The sequence below is a fragment of the Ammodytes marinus genome, assembly GCF_949987685.1.
Source record: "Ammodytes marinus genome assembly, chromosome: 5".
In the NCBI taxonomy this organism is placed as follows: domain Eukaryota; kingdom Metazoa; phylum Chordata; class Actinopteri; order Uranoscopiformes; family Ammodytidae; genus Ammodytes; species Ammodytes marinus.
Window position 1 is genome coordinate 17446406 of NC_137234.1, and position 21675 is coordinate 17468080.

The window sequence follows — 21675 nt, forward strand, 5'->3', positions numbered from 1 at the left end:
TAATAATTTAAAGCTTATTTTGATGACGATCCTAGGATAGCCTATGTAGGCTACTGGTAGGCCTATGCTATTAATAACTTGTTACAAACGTGCATTAGCCTATTATTTCAATTTTAATGTCCATAAAACAACACCTGTATTCAAAATAAACTTGTGGCACACACACAAATACAAACATTAACCAATAAACACACTGCATGCATATTAGGCCTTGAATATATTTAGCCTACCCCTTTTTGAATATAATTATATTAATTAGGCCTACTTTGACTCATCTTAATTTGATTACCCTTGATGTATTATTATAGGCCAAAGTATTAATATTAGCCTATTACACGATGCTTTGGCTAGCCTATATTGTTCTTATTGGGCTACATTAATTAGGCTAATTTAAATTAACGAAATAACGGTAAAAGAGGTTCCAAACAAGGTGTGCGACTGCGATGTTGGTTAAATTCCCTTAAAGGTGCAGTGTGTAATATGACATCATCAAGAAAGTTCTAGAATGCAACGCTCCCTGGGTAACCCCACCCCTTTTGAATAATAACAGAAGCTACAGTGGCCTTCAAGGACAAGAACAATTCTAAACTATAAACAATGCACCTGATGACATTCCAACTATGACACTTTCAAGATGGCGGCACTAGGCCTTGGTCCAAAATATGCAGAAATATGGACATATATGAGACCCTTTCTAAGGGAAAAAATAATAATTCAAAAAAAAAATTCAGCTATTATGCACTAAATTAAATGTACTTATGGATATTATAATTACTTTCAACAAAATCTGCTAGGAAATAAAACCCAAAATTCTACACACTGCAGGTTTAAGGAAACCCAAAAAAGGAAGTAATAGGAAATCTGGCTACCAACCTGTTACAGGTAAAGGTAGTTAACAGCAGGGTGATGATCGAGGGTGCTGCCCATGTTCACTCCTCCCTCTGATTTTACAGCAGCGGCAGCCCAAGTTAGCTACAAAGCTAATTGGTTTCCTGTGTTACATTTAAAAACAAAAGTACCCAGTGACAAACATGTTTAGGCGTGTGACTCTAAACAGGGTAGAATAATTATACATAAATTAGATATGTTGACGTTACATTTTAGCAAACAGATTTTTTCGGGGGGGGGGGACTATTATGGGAGCGTTGCTTATTTTTCGTCCCTCAGGCTTTTACTTTGAAGGCAAAAGTGTCCTATGTTCCGGTCTTTTTCTGCCGTCCTCTGTCTGACTTCATAAGGTCTTGCGAACTGTGGAAGTGGTCTGAGAGATCTTCACTCGATAGTTTCTGCCGCTGCTTCTTGCATGCTCAAAGCGGCTGGAGGTGAGGTCAGGGCGGCAGCAGCGCGGGACACAACAACAGCTAAAAGAGCAACAGGAAAACGCCTTTTAAGTTTTTAGAGTATCACGAGAGCCAGCAACCTCGGGCCATGGTGGGGTTTTTCGCGGGATGAGAGCCGCCAGGGACCGAGCGCACTGGGAACATCCAGGGCACCGGTAGTGCTCACCCGTTGGAGGGTGGCATAAGCAATAGGACGGGCGCATGGTGGGATCGGTCCCCGACCCCTCCTGATGCCAAAGTGGGTGACCCGACCTATGAAAAACTCTGGTGGAAGTTTCGCCCGACAACCAAGATGTTTGCGGCGTTTGTCCCCTTGAAGAAACTGCGGCGAAATGGCAGATACCTTCTCTTCGGGGCGATTGTGCTCGTCGGAGTTTTGGCCGTCTACCATGAGATTGCTGCTGCTAAAGAAAACAGTAAGTTTATGGTTATAATAACCAGTCCGGACACAGTTACGACAAGTTATTATTACTCAACAAGTGCATGTCCATTAAACCCCTGTGAACGTATAGACCTGTGCTGCGCCTATAAACAACCTGAAATTGTTTTGCCTCATTGTGGAAAGTAATTAAAGCATTAAAAAAAGAAGAAAAAAAGCCAGGAATAAACTTTGCACAAGGATTACGGGCTTCAGTAGCCCAGTAAGACGTAACGCAGCTGCAGGTAAACAAAGTGCAACATCACAATAAACCCCACGCCAAGCGACCACGAAAGCAGAAACGTTGCAACAAGAAGGTGATTTGCTCACTAGAGAAGGAGATTTCCACTTTTCGTTGAGTGTCTATTTCTTTGACATACAGTATTTGTCTGCTCTAATTTTTTTTCAAAGTTGTTTCTGAAATCCACTTTATTTGTTAATTTTGGACATCACAGAAAAAAAAACATCTTACAATAAACTCAACTGTATGAAATGTCACTCAAGAATGTGCTGCTTCACTTGCCATAATTGCTGTATCATCACTTCTCAGTCAGCAAAGTGTTGATGCTGCGTGGAGAAGCCAAACACCCCAAGTCCATGAATAACCATTTAAAATGACAAAAAATAGTTTTTATGACAAGTTGTATTGTCAATTTACAATTTTCAAGTTGTTCTGATCACTCATAGCAGGTTAAAGGCCTACTTCACCGGGTGGAATATGAAGGTGTATTGAACTCGGAGATCCTATTTAGTATAAATGTGCAAAAAAAAATTAAATCGGATCATCTTGAGAAAAGGCAGAAAGAGTGTTTTATGGTCTCACTGTCTAACCCTACAGTTTCCTTCTTGTGACATCACAGTAAGGGTTAGGATTAACAGGACAGCTGGGCCAAGGGAAGACTGAGGGAAGAAAAACCTAATTCATTATATTATAATAGTTATTTTATAATGATAGAACGCTGGTTCCGTATGGGTGAAGTATTCCTTTAAGTTTAGGTAGCTGTAGATTCTATATAGAATAAACCAGATGTAAGACCCTGTTAGAGCAATAACCATGATTTAAACATCTAATGGATGATGCTGCTTGAAGCATTTGCACAGGAAACACGAGCCCGCAGCAGGTGAAACAACAGGCCAACTAAAAGAGATGGATCAGGGTGTGTGTGTGTGTGTGTGTGTGTGTGTGTGTGTGTGTGTGTGTGTGTGTGTGTGTGTGTGTGTGTGTGTGTGTGTGTGTGTGTGTGTGTGTGTGTGTGTGTGTGTGTGTGTGTGTGTGTGTGTGTGTGTGTGTGTGTGTGTGTGTGTGTGTGTGTGTGTGTGTGTGTGTGTGTGTGTGTGTGTGTGTGTGTGTGTGTGTGTGTGTGTGTGTGTGTGTGTGTGTGTGTGTGTGTGTGTGTGTGTGTGTGTGTGTGCGTGTGCGCGTGTGTGGGTGTGTGTGTTTCACAGCAAGAACAAGAGTGCTAGTGAGGGAGGGGAGGAGGGGATGCCAAATTGCAGTGGTTTTTACACTGGGTAACCAAACTTCCTCCCTTTGGCTTCAATGACACCTCGGCTTTACCATCTGTTGCATTGTTCTCACACCTAAGTTTAACATCAGGCCACATTGGCATGGGTGGAGATGAAAGCAGTACAACAAAAATAGATTGTTAGAAAAAGAAAAGTTGATGTCTGCCCACAAGAAAGACATAAGAAAACATGATGACAAACACCTTGAACAAAGCTTGGCATGTAAACACTTGCCTAGGAGACCTACATTAAAGGGAACGCCTATCCAGACATTCCTGGGCTGCATCCCCCCGCCACAGTGGGACTTCTCTGAGGGATAGGACTCAAATAGTCTTCAACACAGAACTGAAAGGGCAATGTGGAGAGATTTAAATCAAGTGTCATAGGCCACTGGCAAATAAGGTTGGACACATTGGAACACGCTGTCAGGGTGGCTCCAGGTGTTTGCGGTGATAAGGGGGCACTAAATTGTGTTAATTAATCAAGTGTGAAAGCCATTGTGGTGCCACGATCGTTTTTGTTACATTACACGTTGTCAATAAGCGGAGACTTTTTTTTATAGAGTAAAATGATTTAATGATTAAAACCAGTTTTATGGGACACATGGGGATCATTAAACGTCAACACACACAAATGAAGGGATCTCCAGGTAGCAGCATTTCTTTCTCTCATTAAATAACAGCCGATCACAGGAGGAGATGAAGATTTTATTTTGTTTTTCAAGAGACTTTTTTTTTTAAAGCATGGAGACAGCTAAAATGTAGATGTGTGATGTGAAGGGGGGCAACGTGATACAAGGAACCAATTTTGATACACATTGAACATTTCCATGGCTCAACAACATCTTTTATAAATTAATACAGACTTGCACGTGTACGGTTTATTTTTACAGGGCAAGAAATATTAAAAAGAACTCTTAGATTGAAATTGAACGTTTAAATTCAACCCTATTACAATCCCTGGTGGACATCTTGTTGTTCTTGTTGATATAGCAGCAGCTTGAAGATATTTCTCACCCAAACTTCACATATAAACAAGAAACTGATGGCCGGGTTCCATTATGGTGATTCAGTCTGCATATCTGCCTCAACACATCATGTGTAATTGCATCTTTACACAGGCTTTGATTAAATATTGGCGTATTATTAGATGCTAGCTGTTAACACCCAGGTAACAATTGCATACATCTTTGAGTCAAAGATCAAAATCCTAGTCTGAACCAACAGCCAGGTTCAGATATACAAGGCCAAGCATTAAAATGAATAAATAGTGTTATCTAAAAATAAATTACACAAAACCGAAAAGGAGTGTGAAAGATAACAAAAGTTCCATGTCATCTTCGTTATGATACATGAAAACAACATTGCCGGGCTTTTCGGAGGATCTTACATAAGGAATTCACTATCTAGAAAAAGATAAAGAACAATTTCACCATCTTGAATGTAAACGCTCCTGGGCTCAGTGTGTCCAAAATAAAAAAGCTTGAAGCTTTATATTTTCACTGCAAAAAGAAAAGAGTTAGGCATATTTCTCAATTCAAAATACATATATCGTCCTTTAAGTTTGATAAGCTTTAAAGACTTTTGTTAACTGAGGCTTTTGTTAATGACACAATAAGTATTTTGAACCAATCACAGCAGTTCTCTGCCGCAGTGTTCTTTAAAAACAATGACTGTTGCCATGGATAACGTTTGATATGACCACGCCCACACTGTCCTGTCAAACGTTCTAGACAGCAAAAAAGCTGTTTTTTTAAACAAGTTTTATAATATTTATGAAAATGTATTTAAAATCAGAATTTAATATCATATTTAGATTTTTACTGTTTTAGACCAGTTTTCAAGAGGCTTTAGGGATAGCTTGTTTTTCCCATATGTAGGTCACTCAGGTACTTAAGAACATAGATAAGGTATGAGTTGCTGCAGTTAATAAGTGTCCCAATGGATAGAATGTCTGCCTGAGTGTGTGCATGGGTGATTTTTGTTGTGTTGTTGTTGTGTGTGTATGTGTGTGTATGTGTGCGTGTGTTTGTGTGTGTGTGTCTCTCTGACTCTCTCTATCTCTTCTGGGAAACAATATTAAAGAACCCCTTGGTAGACAAAAGCCTTGATAAGAACTTATCACTAGCCTGTCTCTAATTCCCGTCATCCTTTTGCTATTTTTGCTTCCTTGGAAAACCATTCAGGCATTAAGTCATGTGCAGTGCGCTACTTCCCCTTCCCCATAACTGGTATCTACATTTTGTGACCATGTAGGGGAGAACGGGGTAATTTGTCACATGGGTTGGATGTCACATTCGTTATATCTCGCCACCAGAGCGCGCTAGCTCTGAAATGTTGATATAAAAAAGGTCCAGAATTGGGATCAGAGGTCACATACATAGACTTCCTTGGAGGAAGACAGCTGCATTTCAGGTGAGAGGATGTTTTGTGTTTTTCATGTCAAATTCAAAATATTTTGCTTCTCAGTATTTTTCTTCTAGGCTTTTACACAATGGGTTTATAACAAAACACTTGTTACCCTCAGAAAGTGTGAAGAGTAAACTATAGTTTAGATTGTGGTTAGCAAGCTAATTAGTTGTCAGATGGTTGTTGGCCTTGATGCTAGCAAGAAATTCAAGTTGGGGTTGGTCGTCAAATGTTTTGGGGGGTTGGTTGTCACATGTTATCTCAAGGCTGCAGCCAGAAAAGGAACCCAATAACGAAATAAATTGTCAAGCTGTATCCTCACTGACACCCCAGAGAAGGAAAGAATAGAGCAGGAAAAGGCAGCTAGCAAGCAAAAGAAAAAAGGGCAACAAAATCAAAACAACCCAGTGCATCCCAAACTAGACCAGCTGCCAAGGCTACAGTAAGTTTTGTAGGCCTATTTGTCAACTTGACAATGCAATTAAACTTTCTAATTTAGTTCTACTTGCTTGCCTTCTTTTTAAGATTTTTCCCATTAAGATAACATTGTGACAAACAACCCCATAGTGTGTGACAACCGACCCCTTGATGGGGTTGGTTGTCACAATGTGTCAGAGTGTCTTTGATGGTAAATTACTTCTTCATTACAATAAGTTGGAAAAAAAGAGAGACACAGATTTCTAGCTAACACCTTAAGCTTCAATTTAATGTAGGAATGGCTATTGACAGATGTTTTGGTGATGAGCAATTCTCACTAGAGTAAAAAGTGTGCCTACTTACCCCGTTCTCCCCTACACTGCTTGTTTGAATAAGAATCAACCATATGTTTTACATAGCCTCTCCTCTAAAGTCTACATACAGTTTATTCTTTTTTTCCCCTCTTGCTGTCAGGGGGAGTGGCTGTGCCCAACCTGGAATAGTGTGTCCCAAATAGAGGGAACAAAGCAAAACATCACATTAATGCAAAAGCTACATGAAATACCTCTTGTGTCTTTATTGTTGTTGATGTAAATCCACGCAAAACAATTTTCTTTTTATCAACTGAAACATTCTAACATTGAGTCATTGAATTTCACCAAAACAAATGTCTTGTCATTTTGAAAAGATTGGATTTAGATTTCACAACTATTGGGAACATTATCAGCGCGTGTGGTGAATGATGTGACGGATAGAAGGCAACAGGAGAAGGCTGAAGGTTAAGGAGGATTTGTCCAGTACTGCAGATGGAGATAAAAATATTCCTCTCTTGCTTTTCTTAACCGCCACTCTAGAATTACTCATGATGCCAAAAATGGCCCTTCGCGTCTCAAGAGTGTGTGTGTGTGTGTGTGTGTGTGTGTGTGTGTGTGTGTGTGTGTGTGTGTGTGTGTGTGTGTGTGTGTGTGTGTGTGTGTGTGTGTGTGTGTGTGTGTGTGTGTGTGTGTGTGTGTGTGTGTGTGTGTGTGTGTGTGTGTGTGTGTGTGTGTGTGTGTGTGTGTGTGTGTGTGTGTGTGTGTGTGTGTGTGTGTGTGTGTGTGTGTGTGTGTGTGTGTGTGTGTGTGTGTGTGTGTGTGTGTGTGTGTGTGTGTGTGTGTGTGTGTGTGTGTGTGTGTGTGTGTGTGTGATAAAGACAGAGGCCAAGCGCACCAACTGTAACCCCAACTCATTCACTGAAACCACAAGCTCATAAAAAGATCAAATAAATAAAAACACAGGGAACTCCTTCTTTTAAAAATACACACACCACCCTATAATTTGAAGGTTGATTGAAGAGGTTGTAGAAGTGAATGATAGGTCTGCGTCCGATGTGTGCCGGAGCACTGGGGATTTTCTGCCAACACAGGAGTGCCACAGCAGCTCAATGGAGGGCTGTGAGTCTCTCAGATGAATTACATTCAGTGGTCATCAGCATTGAATTGGAACAGGCAGTGGGTGGGTCTCCGTTGGGACACTGGGATTCATTGTTCATGCAAAACAGTGGAAGCCCAAAAGAAATGGATGAAAAAGCATGCGGCACACACCACAGACTGCAAATCTGGCAACACCTTTTAAGCAAGTTTAAATGTAGGCCTATGACACTGAAAGGTGTGTGATGGTGGCCTATACACCGTTTAAGATATTTGCTGGAGGTGTTTGTTTTTCTGTGGTTGCAGCAGAAAGTTGTCACGTGTCCAGGTTTGAGATTATGCTGAAAATACTGCGAGAGCACATGTGCACGTGTATGTACTCCCCCTGATATTTGTTCTACCACAAAGGCTGCACGCTATTTTGGGGAATTCGAATATATTTTGCCTGAATGCAATGTCAGGGATTCAGGAAGAAAAACCCCTCAACCAAACAACCAGATCACAAATCCCTTTTAAAATCAGAAGAATAAAAACGTGTGACAAGTGTAGCCCCGCCCGTCTGTGCAAAGTAGCCGTGTGTTTTGCCTGTCAGCCTTGCTGCGCTGCCCTGACTGCTTTGGCTTACTTTAATCAGGTACGAATCCTGACGCTGACGGCCGCAGCTGGAGGAGAGCCGTGTCAGACGAAAGGGTAAGGAAAAAAGACGCCACGGAAAAAAAATATGTCAAAGAAAGTAAAAAGGTGATGTAATGAGGTGTGGTGGCAGAAACCACGCTTACATGTAGTTTTTTTTAACACGTGTGTTTCCTAGGTGAGACCAGGGGACCAACCAACAATCTCTGCGGAGGATTTGGCAGCTTGGAGCTCCATCCACACTCGGCAAACCTGGAAACCAGAGGTGTGTGTGTGTGTGTGCGTGTGTGTGTGTGTGCGCGTGTGTGTGTGTCCACAGTCAGTGCCAGCATGCTTAAAACACTATCACCTCCTCTGAACTCCTTCTATCCTGCCCTGGCTTGCCCAATCCCCTCCCATCTCAGTGCATGCATTGGCCCAATGTAGAGTATATTTCACTCACTGCAACAGAGGCAGCTTCTATTGATATGTATCAGGGTTATCATATTTCCACTATATTAAGCAGCGCTGTGCCTTGGCCAGTTGCTTGCACCTCATATTTCATGTTTGTTGGAGAGAGAGAGAGCTGTTGCTGTGCACAGATCAGCATAACCAAATACCGCTTTACATAAGCATTGTAGTAGCCTAATCCTGCCGACCAGGTTTGTGTGGGTGCCCTGCCTCTTCTTTACTGGTTGGATGTTGTTTACACTCTAACGGCTGCGTTTAAAAAAATGTTTTATCCGTGATACGCCTGCCGAAATGTTTCTCTGTTGATTGATCAATTGTTTGGTCTATATGTTGTTAGATTTATTGTTCAAATTTAAACTCCAGAGTGCAAAGATATTCAGATTACAGTCACGTAAATTAATGATAATCTGAAAAATGATTTATACAATTGATGTCAAGGTCAGAAAAGTTGCCAGTTCGTTTTCTGGTTATTGTCTTCTAGTTGCAGCGCTACATGATGTGTTAAATTTTAAATAATTACAAATCCCTTTCACAGAAGATTTGATCCACATTGCCCACTCATAAAACAAAACATGTATTGCATGAAGTCAGAGGGATTTAAAGGTTTATTTATATCTGTAGTAGTGGTTTTTTAATGCAGTAAATTACAGTTCGATTATGAGGTGCAATAAGTCAGGGAGATTCTTAAAACTTTATGTTCTGTCCAAAACAGTACATGTCAAATTTTTTCTGTAGTCTTTGAACATGTTGAGGCGTTGACCTTCACATATTTAGCACTCCCATATTAAGGGAAGGGAAGGGAAGAGAATCATAGCAGAGCCCTTGTTTGAAATAGAATATGATCGAGTTTGACAGCAAATGAGACTCCATGTGGATAGGCCTTAGATCAGGACATAGAAAACGGGGAGAGAAAGAGGCTTGTTTAATTATTACAAGCAACGCATGGCGTGTTAATTGTTTTTTAATCATTATTTTAAGGGGTCATGCTAACATTTAACTTATTGTGCTGATGACAGCAGACGGTTCAGCTTGACCACAAATGAAGTCTGATAAAAAAACTACCGGACTGGTAACAAACACCCAGGCTTTGGCTCCTGCTGCATTATTCTGCCCCTGCTATGCACCCACCGATCAGATAACATAGCCTCTCTGGCTGATGGATGCCACACAGGTGTATGTTTACAGGTCATCTGGGCCTCTGTTTCTTCATTCAGGTGTGTGTGTGTGTCCAAGTGTTTCCTGGAGACTTTGATTGAAAGAATTACAAAAAGGGGAAGAGATACTTAAGATATTTTCTGTAAAAGTGCCACAGTTATTCTCCATAATCTACCCAACAGTTTTTTGTAAAGAATATTTTCTTGGTAGGAAGAAGTAGTTCCAAAAGAAAACTCTTCACGATAACATTTGTGGATACTCCGGCGTGATCGGTTTTCATAAAACTTTTTTTTTTAAATGTCATAGTGCTGTGAGAAGAACAGATTCCACTTACCTCCATTGTTTAGGAGCTGGGAAATAAATCTTAGAGGCGAATATCTTATTACTAGACATAAGGAAGGAAATACCCTATGTGTGTTTTTGTTTTGTTTTTTGTTGTTTGTTTGTTATAGGATCAAGAAGAGGTGTTGGTTAAAAGGAGTCGGGTGACAGGTGATACCAGTAGACCAGCCATTGTATTGTCGAGTGGTAGCCAAGGAAGTCTGTGTTTGTTGGTTTTGCTAAGCGCTGAGGACCAGATGGTTAATTGTACCCCTGCTGACTGACTGCAGCACCTAACAGCTGTGTGTCTCTTTTCTTGCTGCAGTTTAAGGGACAGGCCAACCTGCACGCCTTTGATGACTGGTGTGGCAGTTCGACTGCTGACCTCTACAAGAACCTGCACTACCCACTGTATCCGCATGTGAGTCCAACCCTAATCTTTATATTGATCAGATCTAATTCATAAACCACATTTTTAAAGGGATAGTTCACTATTTTTGAAGTGGGGTTGTATGAGGTACTTTGGTTAATGTGTTACCAGTCTAGCGTAGCACTCCGCCAATCAGCTGTTCAACTCAGTGCTACACCGTCTTATTCAAGTGACACAAGAAAACTAATATCTGATTTTACATTAACAATAAGGCTCAAGGGTATGGCATTGTTGGTCAACCGGTCTGTTTCAGACTGAATTATCATTATTCAGACTGAATTATTCAGCAACTATACTGATCCCTCACTTGATATTTGTGGTTTTGAGTGAAATGTCTCAACAACTCTTTGATAGATAGCCATGAAATTTGGTTCAGAATCCCCAGTTCCCACTTCCCAATTAAACTTCACAAATAGACATCAACAATGTTAATTACTAATTACAGATTTAGGCTAATACTTATTTATTTGGAGACGTTTCTCAACAAATTGTGTGCGTCAACAGCACTCGATCAAACCTTTATTTTGTTACATTCCAATGTGAGAACAAAACATACAAAATCTGCTTAGAATCAGTGTGCGGCATGGATTTGGGACGCAGCGGTTTGGGGATGTTAACATGCAAATGTTACATTAGCAGTTTGCTCAAAGCAGCTTGTCTTTCAGCAGCCTCAGAGCTGTTAGCAGGCTCTAAAGTCTGTGGGTGTAAACACACCAGGAAAGTCCGCTAGTTCACTTGATTTGGTCCAGACCTCACAATTTGCTGTGTTCACACCTGCGCAAAAGAGGTGCACCAAGGGCGAGAAGAAGAGTTTTTTTCAACCAAACTAAACACTGTGCTGAGTTTTTATAGGTAGCTTAGCTGTAAGCGATGTCTTAAGTATGGCGTGGCGTCTCATATTGACTTTTAGTAATTGTTGGTACTTTTACCTAATGAGTTAAGATCTAGAAAAATAGGAAAGTGCTCAAAACCTTTGCAGAAACCGGTGATGCCCATCCTTACTTACCCTCATTAAAAAAAATAAGATAAGGATGTATGTGATAGATATCACTTAAAAAAAATTAATCCAACACCAACAGTTCCTACTTATCAGCTTCTCATGTGTGGTTTTTGAATGACAAATTTGTTATCGTTCAGCTCTTTCTGAAATGCAACTCTTTTTGGGGCCGAAACCTCCCTGCCAACACTCTGACACGGGGTTCAGAAACACACACACACACACACACACACACACACACACACACACACACACACACACACACACACACACAAGCATACACACACTAGCACACACAGAGTTGTTTTTACTCTTGAGGCGCATTCTACATCCACATGCTAGATCCTCACGTCCCTGGACTCAAGATGTAGTTTCCCATTGAGCAAACATCATGGTGGATTCTATGTGTCTCCCTTTCCCTCACTCTTACAGTCCAGGACCACAGTGCAGAAGTTGGCCGTCACCCCTCAGTGGACCAACTATGGGCTCAGAATATATGGTTACCTACATCCATACGCTGACGGTACGACATGCGTTTTTTTTCTCTATCTACTTCCTGTCTCTAACCACACTAAATACATACTTGCAGCACATCTCCCTTTTACTCTCTCCCCCTAATCTGACTCTTGATCTCTTCTAATCTATTTTCTTTCTCTCTCCTTATCTCTTTTAGGAGATTTCCTGTTTGCTGTGGGCTCTGATGACAACTCGGAATTGTGGCTCAGCACAGACGACAGCCCCCTCAACCTACAGCTGCTGGCAATGGTTGGGAAGGTATGGGTGTCAGTCACCTTCCGAAGTGGGCGGAGGGCCACTTCCTCATACTCGAAATGTTTACCATCATGATTTAAGTATCCCTGCTTTAATATTTGCTTTCATGTCGGTTTGATTTTAAATAGACTGGCAGAGAGTGGACAGCCCCAGGCGAGTTTGAAAAATATTGCAATCAGATCTCCAAACCGGTTTGGTGAGTTGGCACTATGTGACATTACTTATTTGACTGACTGCAAAATGAAATTGTTGGGGCTGATCTCTAAAGTACCCCTTCAAAGACATCACATCTAGTCTAATAATAACCTAAGCATAAGCATTCCTTTGTAAACATTTTTAATGCCCTTCTGGAAATCCAACCTAGAATTGTTGATACGTTAGAAAACTCTTATTTATTCAAGCTACGACTTATAGGCTCTGGAACAAGTGAGCCGACTCTGTCTGACTGTTAAGTAGCATTATTGCTAACAAACTGGAAAGCTTTGACCCACTGTGTTGGGCTGTGGTTTTCTGTTGCTGGAGAGGAAATCTCCACACTGTGTAGTTGGGTAAGTTGCAACCGATGACAGAAAATGTCGTGAACAAACAGGAACACAAATGAATTCAAATGAGGCCATTCTGTTACACACACATGTTGCCAGACTTTCAGTTTGCAACTCTTAGGTGAAGGAATGTGCAGGAATATATTCAGAAAAACCAAATTGTGTTTAAATGTGTACAGACCCTTAAAGCTACACAATTGTATTTCTTTGGAGAAATGGTTTAGTTTGTGTCTGATGTGACTATAATGTTGTACTGATTATTTACCTCCAATGTCTGACAGGCTGTCTGCCAAGAGGAGGTACTTCTTTGAAGTTATCCACAAGCAAAATGACAGGGGGACTGACCATGTGGAGGTTGCAGTAAGTAGTCTCTGACTCTTGTCAGGTCTGGGGGCTCATTTTCACCTGCAATGTGAGCAATAAAACGGAAAGAGACATACAGGTTCTTTGTGTTTTGTTTTCACACAGTGGCGGCTCGTGGGCCAAGACTCTGGGTTCAGGGTTATCGAATCCAGTCACATCTCCCTTTATGCTAGTAAGTGCACAAAAAACCCGCTTCCCCCAGCTGCCTGCAAAACCACATCGCTCAGTGATTCTTTATAGGTCTAGAGTTTGGGGGTGAATCTCCGCTGCACTGTTGTTTCCTAAACCACGATGAAGCCGGCGCAGACTGCAGAGCGCTCACACTAACAAACTGTGGCTTTATCTCACAGATGAGTCGACCCTATTGATGAGTGACGTCGCTCACATACCACAGACGGCTCCCAGCCACCAACGCACCCCGACCAAACCGCACACTGCTGCAGCAGACATGCTGAGGGAAGACCCGCGAGACACTCTCTACCGAGGTGAGAGACTTCTCTAAAAGATGAATCCATGCTCCGTTTCCTCCCATTCCAGATGCAAGTATGTTGTTTGTTCTCTTACTTCCCCTCTACCGAAGATAAACAAAGTAATCATGGTTTGTTTGCTTGCAGTGCCTTTGATAAACAGCAAGTTCCTACAAGGGGTTCTACCGGACTGCTCATACCAGCCCAGCTACACCATTAAAGGCTTCCCTCTGGAACGCTACCAGGGACTGCAGTTTGTGCGTATTTACATTGTTTATTAGAGTACCCAGTCCCCCTCACGTTATTTTGAAAGCCTTTCATTCACACACACACGCAAGAAGGTCCTGAATAATGTGTCGGAATTGGAGAAACATGTTCTTGCAAAAATAGAAAATGACATAGCACTGTGGAAACTATTTTTCTTGTTGTTGTTGCCCCAGGGTGATACAGGACGCCTTTTCTATCTTTCATTGCCCTTATATTGTTTTATCGGTCCCATTGCTTAACACTTTTGTCACTGCTAGTTCCCTGGCAAACCACACAAAGACCATCCGGGTGCCGACAGCAGAGTAAACAAACAAACATGGACGCCGTACCCGGGAAACCAGGATGCCACTCCCCAGCCAAGTCACCACAACATGCTGTTTTTTTACACATTAGTTTGCTATGTGCAGATTTAACAAATTAGTTAGCTTTAGAATTGTTGGTAGAGTTGCTGGATTATAATTGTTCCCCTTTGTCAGGCTAGCTGTAGCTTTAGATCTACCAGACAGTTATGTTGATCTTCTCAACTAAATCACGTCTAGAAAGCAAACAAGTGTATTTCCAAAATATTTAACTATTTCTATAAAATAGTTAGCTTAGAAATGATTTAAAGAAGAACCCTACTTCAAATCTATCCTGAAATCTGGTATACATGCAGTATCTTCTGTTCTTATCTGAATGCTGCACACACTTATTTGATCCTATTGTAAAAGAAACACATGATTAATCAGTTAGCGCTTTAATCACTTTACCAGCATGTTATTCTATTTCTCATATCTCTCCAGGTCCACATGTCCTATATCTACCCCGTTGACTACACGCGACTCACGCACATGGAGTCAGAGATCAGCTGCTTCTACCAAGAGAGCCCCTACTACATGAAGAGGTGAGACCTCACATTCAATACTAAATGAACATGTATACAGTGGGTTGGAGCAGAATAAGTAGTAGAGGTAGGTTTAGAGCACCACCAATAGGGGGTGGTCTATTCCTCAAATAACTGAGAATCTTTTACACAGCATTTCTTTTACCAGTAAGTAATTTGTCATTTTCACATAACATCAAACAAATCAACTTCCTCAAAATCTTTGCTTTATTTTGTGGTTTGGTCTTAAGGTTTGGCTTCTCCGAGTACATGACACTAGACCACCCTCAGAACGGATTCCCAGCCAGAGGTATACGTATGTTGTACTTCACTTTTTTTCAAATAAACAAATGTTGCTCGAATTGTCAGTCCATTACACTCTCTCTTTTCTTTCTCTGCTTGTGGTGAATGTTAGATTTTGGTTTCCAGACCACGAAACCAGTGCTCGCTGAGGAGAACTGGTTCAACAATGAAGCCTATCGAGTTGAAAGGGGAGCCAGGCCAGACCAGAAACGCAACGTCCTTTTCCCCGACTATGGCGATGATTATGACGACTATACTCAGAAACGCAGGCGCAAGCTCTTCTCCTTAGTCGCGCAACAAGCCCCAGACGCGCTGGATAACACCACCGCTGAAGCAAGACTACACGTTGTCACACAGCCTCCTACAGAGCCACCGAAAGGAACTGAGCCTCTGCTGCCAGGGACAACACCAGCCCCAAAACAGAACCGAACAGAGTTTAAACTAGAGGGCCAGGGCCTGGTTAAGAAAGTGGAACAGATTAAACAAAAAGGAAAGCTCAGACGGACCAAAAAACTAGAGCTCAAATCAGTAGAGACAGCTGTGAGACCAGGCCAAACAAATCCACCAATACAAATAATAGGAGTCCCGTCTGAACAACAGCATCATCTCCAGATGTCCAGTAAAACAAGCCGTACACATCCAAACCAGAGACTCAAAGCTCCTCTGTCTAAAAAAACGGCATCGGCCAGGCAGAGCAAAACGATGCTCCGGCCAGCCGTCACCAAGCGTTTTGCCCCCGCAGAGAGAGAGCGCCCTCTGGTGAGGCTGAATCAGAGGGACAAAGGTACCCGAAAAAAGCAACTCAGGGACAAGAAGGAGGTAGAAGGGAACATGCCTCTGCAACAACATTTAGAAAACGGCATCTACAGAGCAAAGATGATCCCGAGGGGCAAACTGGACAGAAGGCCGCCGGACACAATATATGGAAATATGGAGGAGAAGCGAGTAGGGGAGGAGGATGAGATTCACATTCAGAAAGACATGAAGGGGGTTGAGAAAGAAGACGCTCTGTCTTTTTACCGGGGACAGGGAGGAAACTTTGATGGCGCGGATGACGAGGACCTCACCCCCCCACCGGTGTTTGACCCCGAGGTCAACTGGAGCCAGACCTTCCAGTTCCGGCCTCTGGACCTTCAGCTTCAGCGCTCAGACGTCTTTGACCTGAGCTGCAATGTCTCAGGCAACCTGCTGCTCCACTCCAGCGACGCCCTACCCATGGTCAAGGCTTTCATGGACAAACTGGATGAAAAGCACCCTGGGTAATTGAGTTTCTTTATTATTTGTTTTTGTCAATTTGCACAAGGTACATCGAAATTCGTTCTTAGCATATCCCCTCTCTAGTCACCACACTTTCAAGGGGGTCAGAGCGCAGGGTCAGCCATTACGGCACCCATGGAGCAGTTTGGTGGCTAAGTGTCTTGCTCAAGGAAACATGCTAGAGATGGTTGGCACCATGCATATAACCACCACTAGATTTACAAATAACACCATCCTGTTCGGTGCTGGCATTTGAACCAGCGACCTTATGGTAACTGGTTGGCCAACTTTCCTCTTGGCCATCCTAACACTTTCTTAAGTAGTGTACAGTCCCACGCTTGCTGTGCATCATCCGATTCATGACATGCTTCTATTAGAGGAATCAGCCCCATTTTAATGTGTCAAGTTCACAATAACAGATCTAAAACGGGTAAAACATTTTTGGTTCCATAGCTTGTGTAACCTCTTAAAATTTAACCATATCTTCCTCCAACTTCCTCCATCCTGCTATCTGACGAAGACATCTGCGAGTTCATGTGATGGTGACGTAGGGACGAAGGAGGGGACTGCTAAATGCACTCACTGACAGGAAGTTAGCTAAAAGGACCATATCACTCACTTTTCCTTTTAAAGAAAAAACACCTAATTTAAGAATTTGTATTTATTTATTGTTCTGCAGTATTTTTGTAACGGGCATGTCACATCTCTGAATCTACCACACTACCGATATAACACATTTACATTTTTTTTTGTTTTTCTCTAAACTTGCAGGCAGTTCACATTGGTGCGAGTGGTGAACGTGGTGCAGCGCGTGGACAGGGTCCAGGGTAACCGCTACCTGCTGGAGCTGGAGTTGAAAGATGTGACCGGCCAGACTGTGCGTCTGTCACACTACATCTATGCTCTGATTCGCTATGGCATGCCACGGAGCACAGACTTCGCCAACCAACGGCAGATACCACAGCTGGTGCTCTGTAACCCGGTGGGCTTCCACTGGAATACTGTCGCCACTGTCCACTTCATAGTACCGGGTACACCCAGCCATTAAATTAAACCAACTCCTTATTATCCTGTGCTGTCATGGTATTTTCAAGAAGTACCACTTTGGAAGCATCTAAAAGTTTACCTCAAAACTATAATTATAATAATAAACTATATTTATTTTACATATTTCAAAACCAAAGGTTTTCTCACAGAAAACCAAGGTGCTTCCCAGAACACAATACCAGCTAATAAGTCAACATTTACTTATTAGGCTTGACATCCTGTACAAAAGTACAATATTGACATTCATGGGCAAGTCCTAATCACAGAATTCATGTCAATATTTACTTAGAAAAAAAAGGCCTCTCTATGTATTAATTATATTTATTGTCCATCAGTATCGGATTCAAAGCTGTGTTAAAACTCAGATCTCATGTGGACATTATCTTTTTTTTTAAACTATCCTCAGTAGCCAGTCTCTGTATGAAATCTGAAATCTGAATCTAATGGCAGGACCGTTGAATGCAAAAAACACAATATGAAAAAGGATGCCTTGCTAAATGAACACTGGCCAATCATTTGTCTGTCTGTCTTTTTCTCAGTGAAAAACCAGGCCCGCTGGGTGCTGCAGCTGATCGCCGATATGGAACTATTGTTCAGAGAGACGGGAGACGCCAACTTCAACCTCATCATCGTCGACTACAACAGCACTGACATGGACGTGAGGAAAGCTCTGGAGAAATCCCAACTCCACAGGTGTGTCTGTCAGCCGGAACTTGTGAAGCCCATTAACACAGGATATATATATACATATATATGTGCTTTAACTGTTCCTGTGAAATTTACCAGGTACCAGTATGTGAAGCTGAGTGGAAACTTTGAGCGTTCTGCTGGTCTGCAAGCGGGTGTCGACCTTATAGATGTGAGTATTGCTGCATTGCTTCGTTGGAGATGAAGTGTTAGATGTGTGGCTATAGACATGATAAGTCCCTTTGCCTCCTCATTCTGCCTTTAGGATGACCACAGCATTGCGTTCCTTTGTGACCTACACATTTACTTCCCTCCCTCCATCATCGACACCATCAGGAAGCACTGTGTGGAGGGATACATGGCCTTTGCTCCAATAGTCATGAGACTTGACTGTGGGGCTACACGAATGGATGCCAGAGGTAGGCACGCAGATAGGCCTGTTTTTCATTTTTTATTTCATGTTACTGTGGTTCCCTATTGTTTCTTTTTTATGTGCACTTAAGGTGGACCTCCTTGATGTGTAATCTAGAGCAAACCTCCGAGCCCATGTCTTTGTCTGTTGTTCTTAACACTGACATCTGGATTAATGTCTGATTGCTTCCCCGCCAAGCACAGCTCAGACAAATAAGCTCTCTATGTGGTCTACACCTGATTTTTAGTGAGTCATCCAGTCATGCCAGATGACAGGTGTAGATAAATTAAAAATGTTCTGACGTTGATGTGAGATATCAAAGTGGTCCTGTTTAGAAATATACAAGTATAAGACGTAGTCAGTCTAAGGCAATAACATGCAACATAACTAAACTAATGCAAAAAAAAAATTCCACTTAATTTTTTTTTCTTCTGCATTTGCAGGAAAAGTGTGGATGTATTAGTGATTTAAATCTGAATAAAAAATGCGACCGTACCGTCTGTGTTGCAGGTTACTGGGAGGTCAATGGCTTTGGCCTGCTGGGGATCTATAAGTCAGACCTGAACGCAGTGGGAGGAATGAACACCCGGGAATACACAGACCACTGGGGAGGAGAAGACTGGGAGCTCCTGGACAGGTGTGTTCCTCACTTTTCTAAAATGCTGCTTAATGGATAGAATTATTTGGCACTCTTAGTTTTGATCATTCCCTATATTTTGCATTTTTAATAAACTGTATAGAAAAAAGCTGCAACAGTAGGAAAGAATCTATCTAATATATACAGTTTCAAAGTGGATGATAAATGCTGCTGCTCTGACAATAGTAGATGCATTTTGAATGAAAGGCGTGTCTTTTGTGTCTTGACTGAACAGCAAAAATATATGCCTGCATTCATTGAGTGTAACAACAAGTTTATACACGTTCCTTTTTAGAGTTATTAAAAATAACTGTCAGAAGAGTTCACACAAACCTGCTGCTGTGAGGCATTACCCATGACAGCTGGACGATACATAATAGTGTGAGCGTATACAAACTTGTTTGGGTTATTATTTACAAAAAAAAATGTAATAGCGATATTTTGGCTTACAAAGTTAAGGAGCCACTGTGGTAAAGGAAGACAAAATGAAATATACAGTAAATAAACACACTCTTGTTTTGTTTTTTCTGTGTCTAGGATTTTACAAGCAGGGCTGGAGGTGGAGAGGATCTACTTGAGGAACTTCTTCCACCACTATCACTCCAGACGTGGCATGTGGAACCATCGGATGTCCCGCACACACAGGTGACCTCGTCAAAGCCGACGCCACAACGAAAACCACGGTCGCCACGGTTACAACCGCGGCAACCGGAGCACTTTAAGGGGCCGGAAACATGTCTCCTGCTGAGCAACAGAGAGGGCGACACTGGCTGCTGACATGGGATTGGATACTGTCCCTGGTCACTAAAGCTCAACTTACTAAGTGGCCGGCCGCAGCGAATGAGATTCTACTAATATGCTCAGAGTTTATTTCACTGGATGTACTGTTGACTACTAAGATGGTACTGATGGAGGGGGTGCCATGGACTATGTGATAATATGAAGATATTGCTTTGCACAATGTTGCTGACTTAAGACCATGAGGATCTGCACTACTGGCTGCAGGGAACTGAGCTGATCCAAAGAGAAAACTGTAAATGAAATGACACTCCAAGGTTGCATACACACACAAGTGTCCTATACCAATGGAAAAGATCACACAAGTCTTGCACATGAGTCTTAACTGGAGAAAGCATTGTTTAAAAAAATAAAGAAAAAAAACACTTGTTGACTGCAGATTATGTGTATGGTAAGCACAGCCTCATTTCATCATGTTGTAAATTTAAAAAAATACATTTATATTTATTGTACGTATTTTTGTTTTTAAATATAAGATTAATGTTCCAACAGAAATTTAAGAAACGTGTACCTCAGTTTATGTGTCTAGTCCCCTCCCCCGTTTGCGCTCATTAATATTAATTGTGCCTTCTGTTGTGGCTGCTATTCAGGTACTGGGGCCAGACAGGCCTGCTTTTAAAGACTCTGGGAAAAGCCCTTAAACTGGAAAAAATGATTAAATATGTAAGATATTTTCACCATACTAGCATTGGATCTAGACAGGTGGGTTTCTGTTTTGCATTGTTCGGAGCATAACCTACTTCCACTTACAAAAGATAATAGTTGAAAATAAAAAGTGGAAGGACCGCTTGTTCTTTTACCTGTAGGCTACAGAAAAGTGAAAAAGCCGGGCTTATTTTTTAACATGAAATGTGTCTGTGTAAATATAGTATCAAGGGTCCTTTTAGTCAAGAACTGCTTTTTCAACCATGTCCATGCTCATTTTATTCATTTACCTGCTGAACTGAACAGTTGTTTTGATGAATCTTAAAACATTTATTTTGCTTTCACTTTTAACAGTGGGTAATTGTTTCACAGGAAACATGATCATGTGTGTTCATCATATTATTTTGTTGTTATTTAAGAGAACGACTAATTCTGTGATCGTTCACATTCCGGTTAAAAAAAAAAAACCTGTTGTGCCTTTCGTCTTTTTGAAATTGACATATGTTGAACCATTTTACTTGTCATTTAAGACAAGAAACACAACATAATTCTGCTCGGATGCCAGTCTTTACTAGTGGTTTTGGTTTGTTACACTGCCAAGAATAGTGTGATGTTTCTTTTCTCTTTCTTCAACTCTTACTTTTTTTTTTAGATATACCTCACCCCTCTCTTTGTGCTGGGGGTTAAAACTCTGCCTCACTGTACGGTTCTCGAGTCTCTTTTCTCAGGGACATTGTTTTTCCACACTGCCTTGAAACATTTGAGGAATAAACTTATCTTGCCTTCATTTCCATTTCATGATGTGTATTTCTTTAATAGTTTTCACATGATGTGCAAATAGTGGACTGAGAAAAAATGTCTAAATGTTGAAATGCCTCCTTGGGCTCCTATTAATACAGTAGTGTGGTCTAATAGTCTCCACATAGAGAATGTCTATTTTCACGTGAATTGGAAATGATCAGGAAGTTTGAGGATTAAGAAACTACTTACCGATGAACACACCATACATTTAGGCAATTGCATGTTCTTAATCCAAATTGTGGATCAACTGTGTTCTGTAGGGTATACAGTATATAACCCTCATGGCAAAAGTTCTCAAAGTAGGCAGCTACGCAGCACAGTCTGAGCCAAGA

At 41.5% G+C, this 21675-nt stretch overlaps 1 protein-coding gene across 1 annotated transcript; it reads left to right on the forward strand.

The window, feature by feature from the left end:
• The first annotated feature begins 1322 nt into the window (after positions 1–1322).
• b4galnt3b (beta-1,4-N-acetyl-galactosaminyl transferase 3b) lies at positions 1323–21320 on the forward strand. Its single transcript, XM_080027276.1, has 20 exons — positions 1323–1756; positions 8133–8188; positions 8310–8396; positions 10383–10478; positions 11917–12007; positions 12158–12258; positions 12384–12451; positions 13079–13157; positions 13266–13332; positions 13511–13645; positions 13775–13884; positions 14677–14777; positions 15008–15066; positions 15172–16318; positions 17088–17347; positions 17903–18056; positions 18150–18222; positions 18316–18469; positions 18973–19099; positions 19637–21320. The coding sequence occupies exons 1-20, from the start codon at positions 1633–1635 to the stop codon at positions 19746–19748; spliced, it is 3201 nt and encodes a 1066-aa protein (XP_079883402.1). The 5' UTR covers positions 1323–1632; the 3' UTR covers positions 19749–21320.
• The last annotated feature ends 355 nt before the right edge of the window (positions 21321–21675 follow it).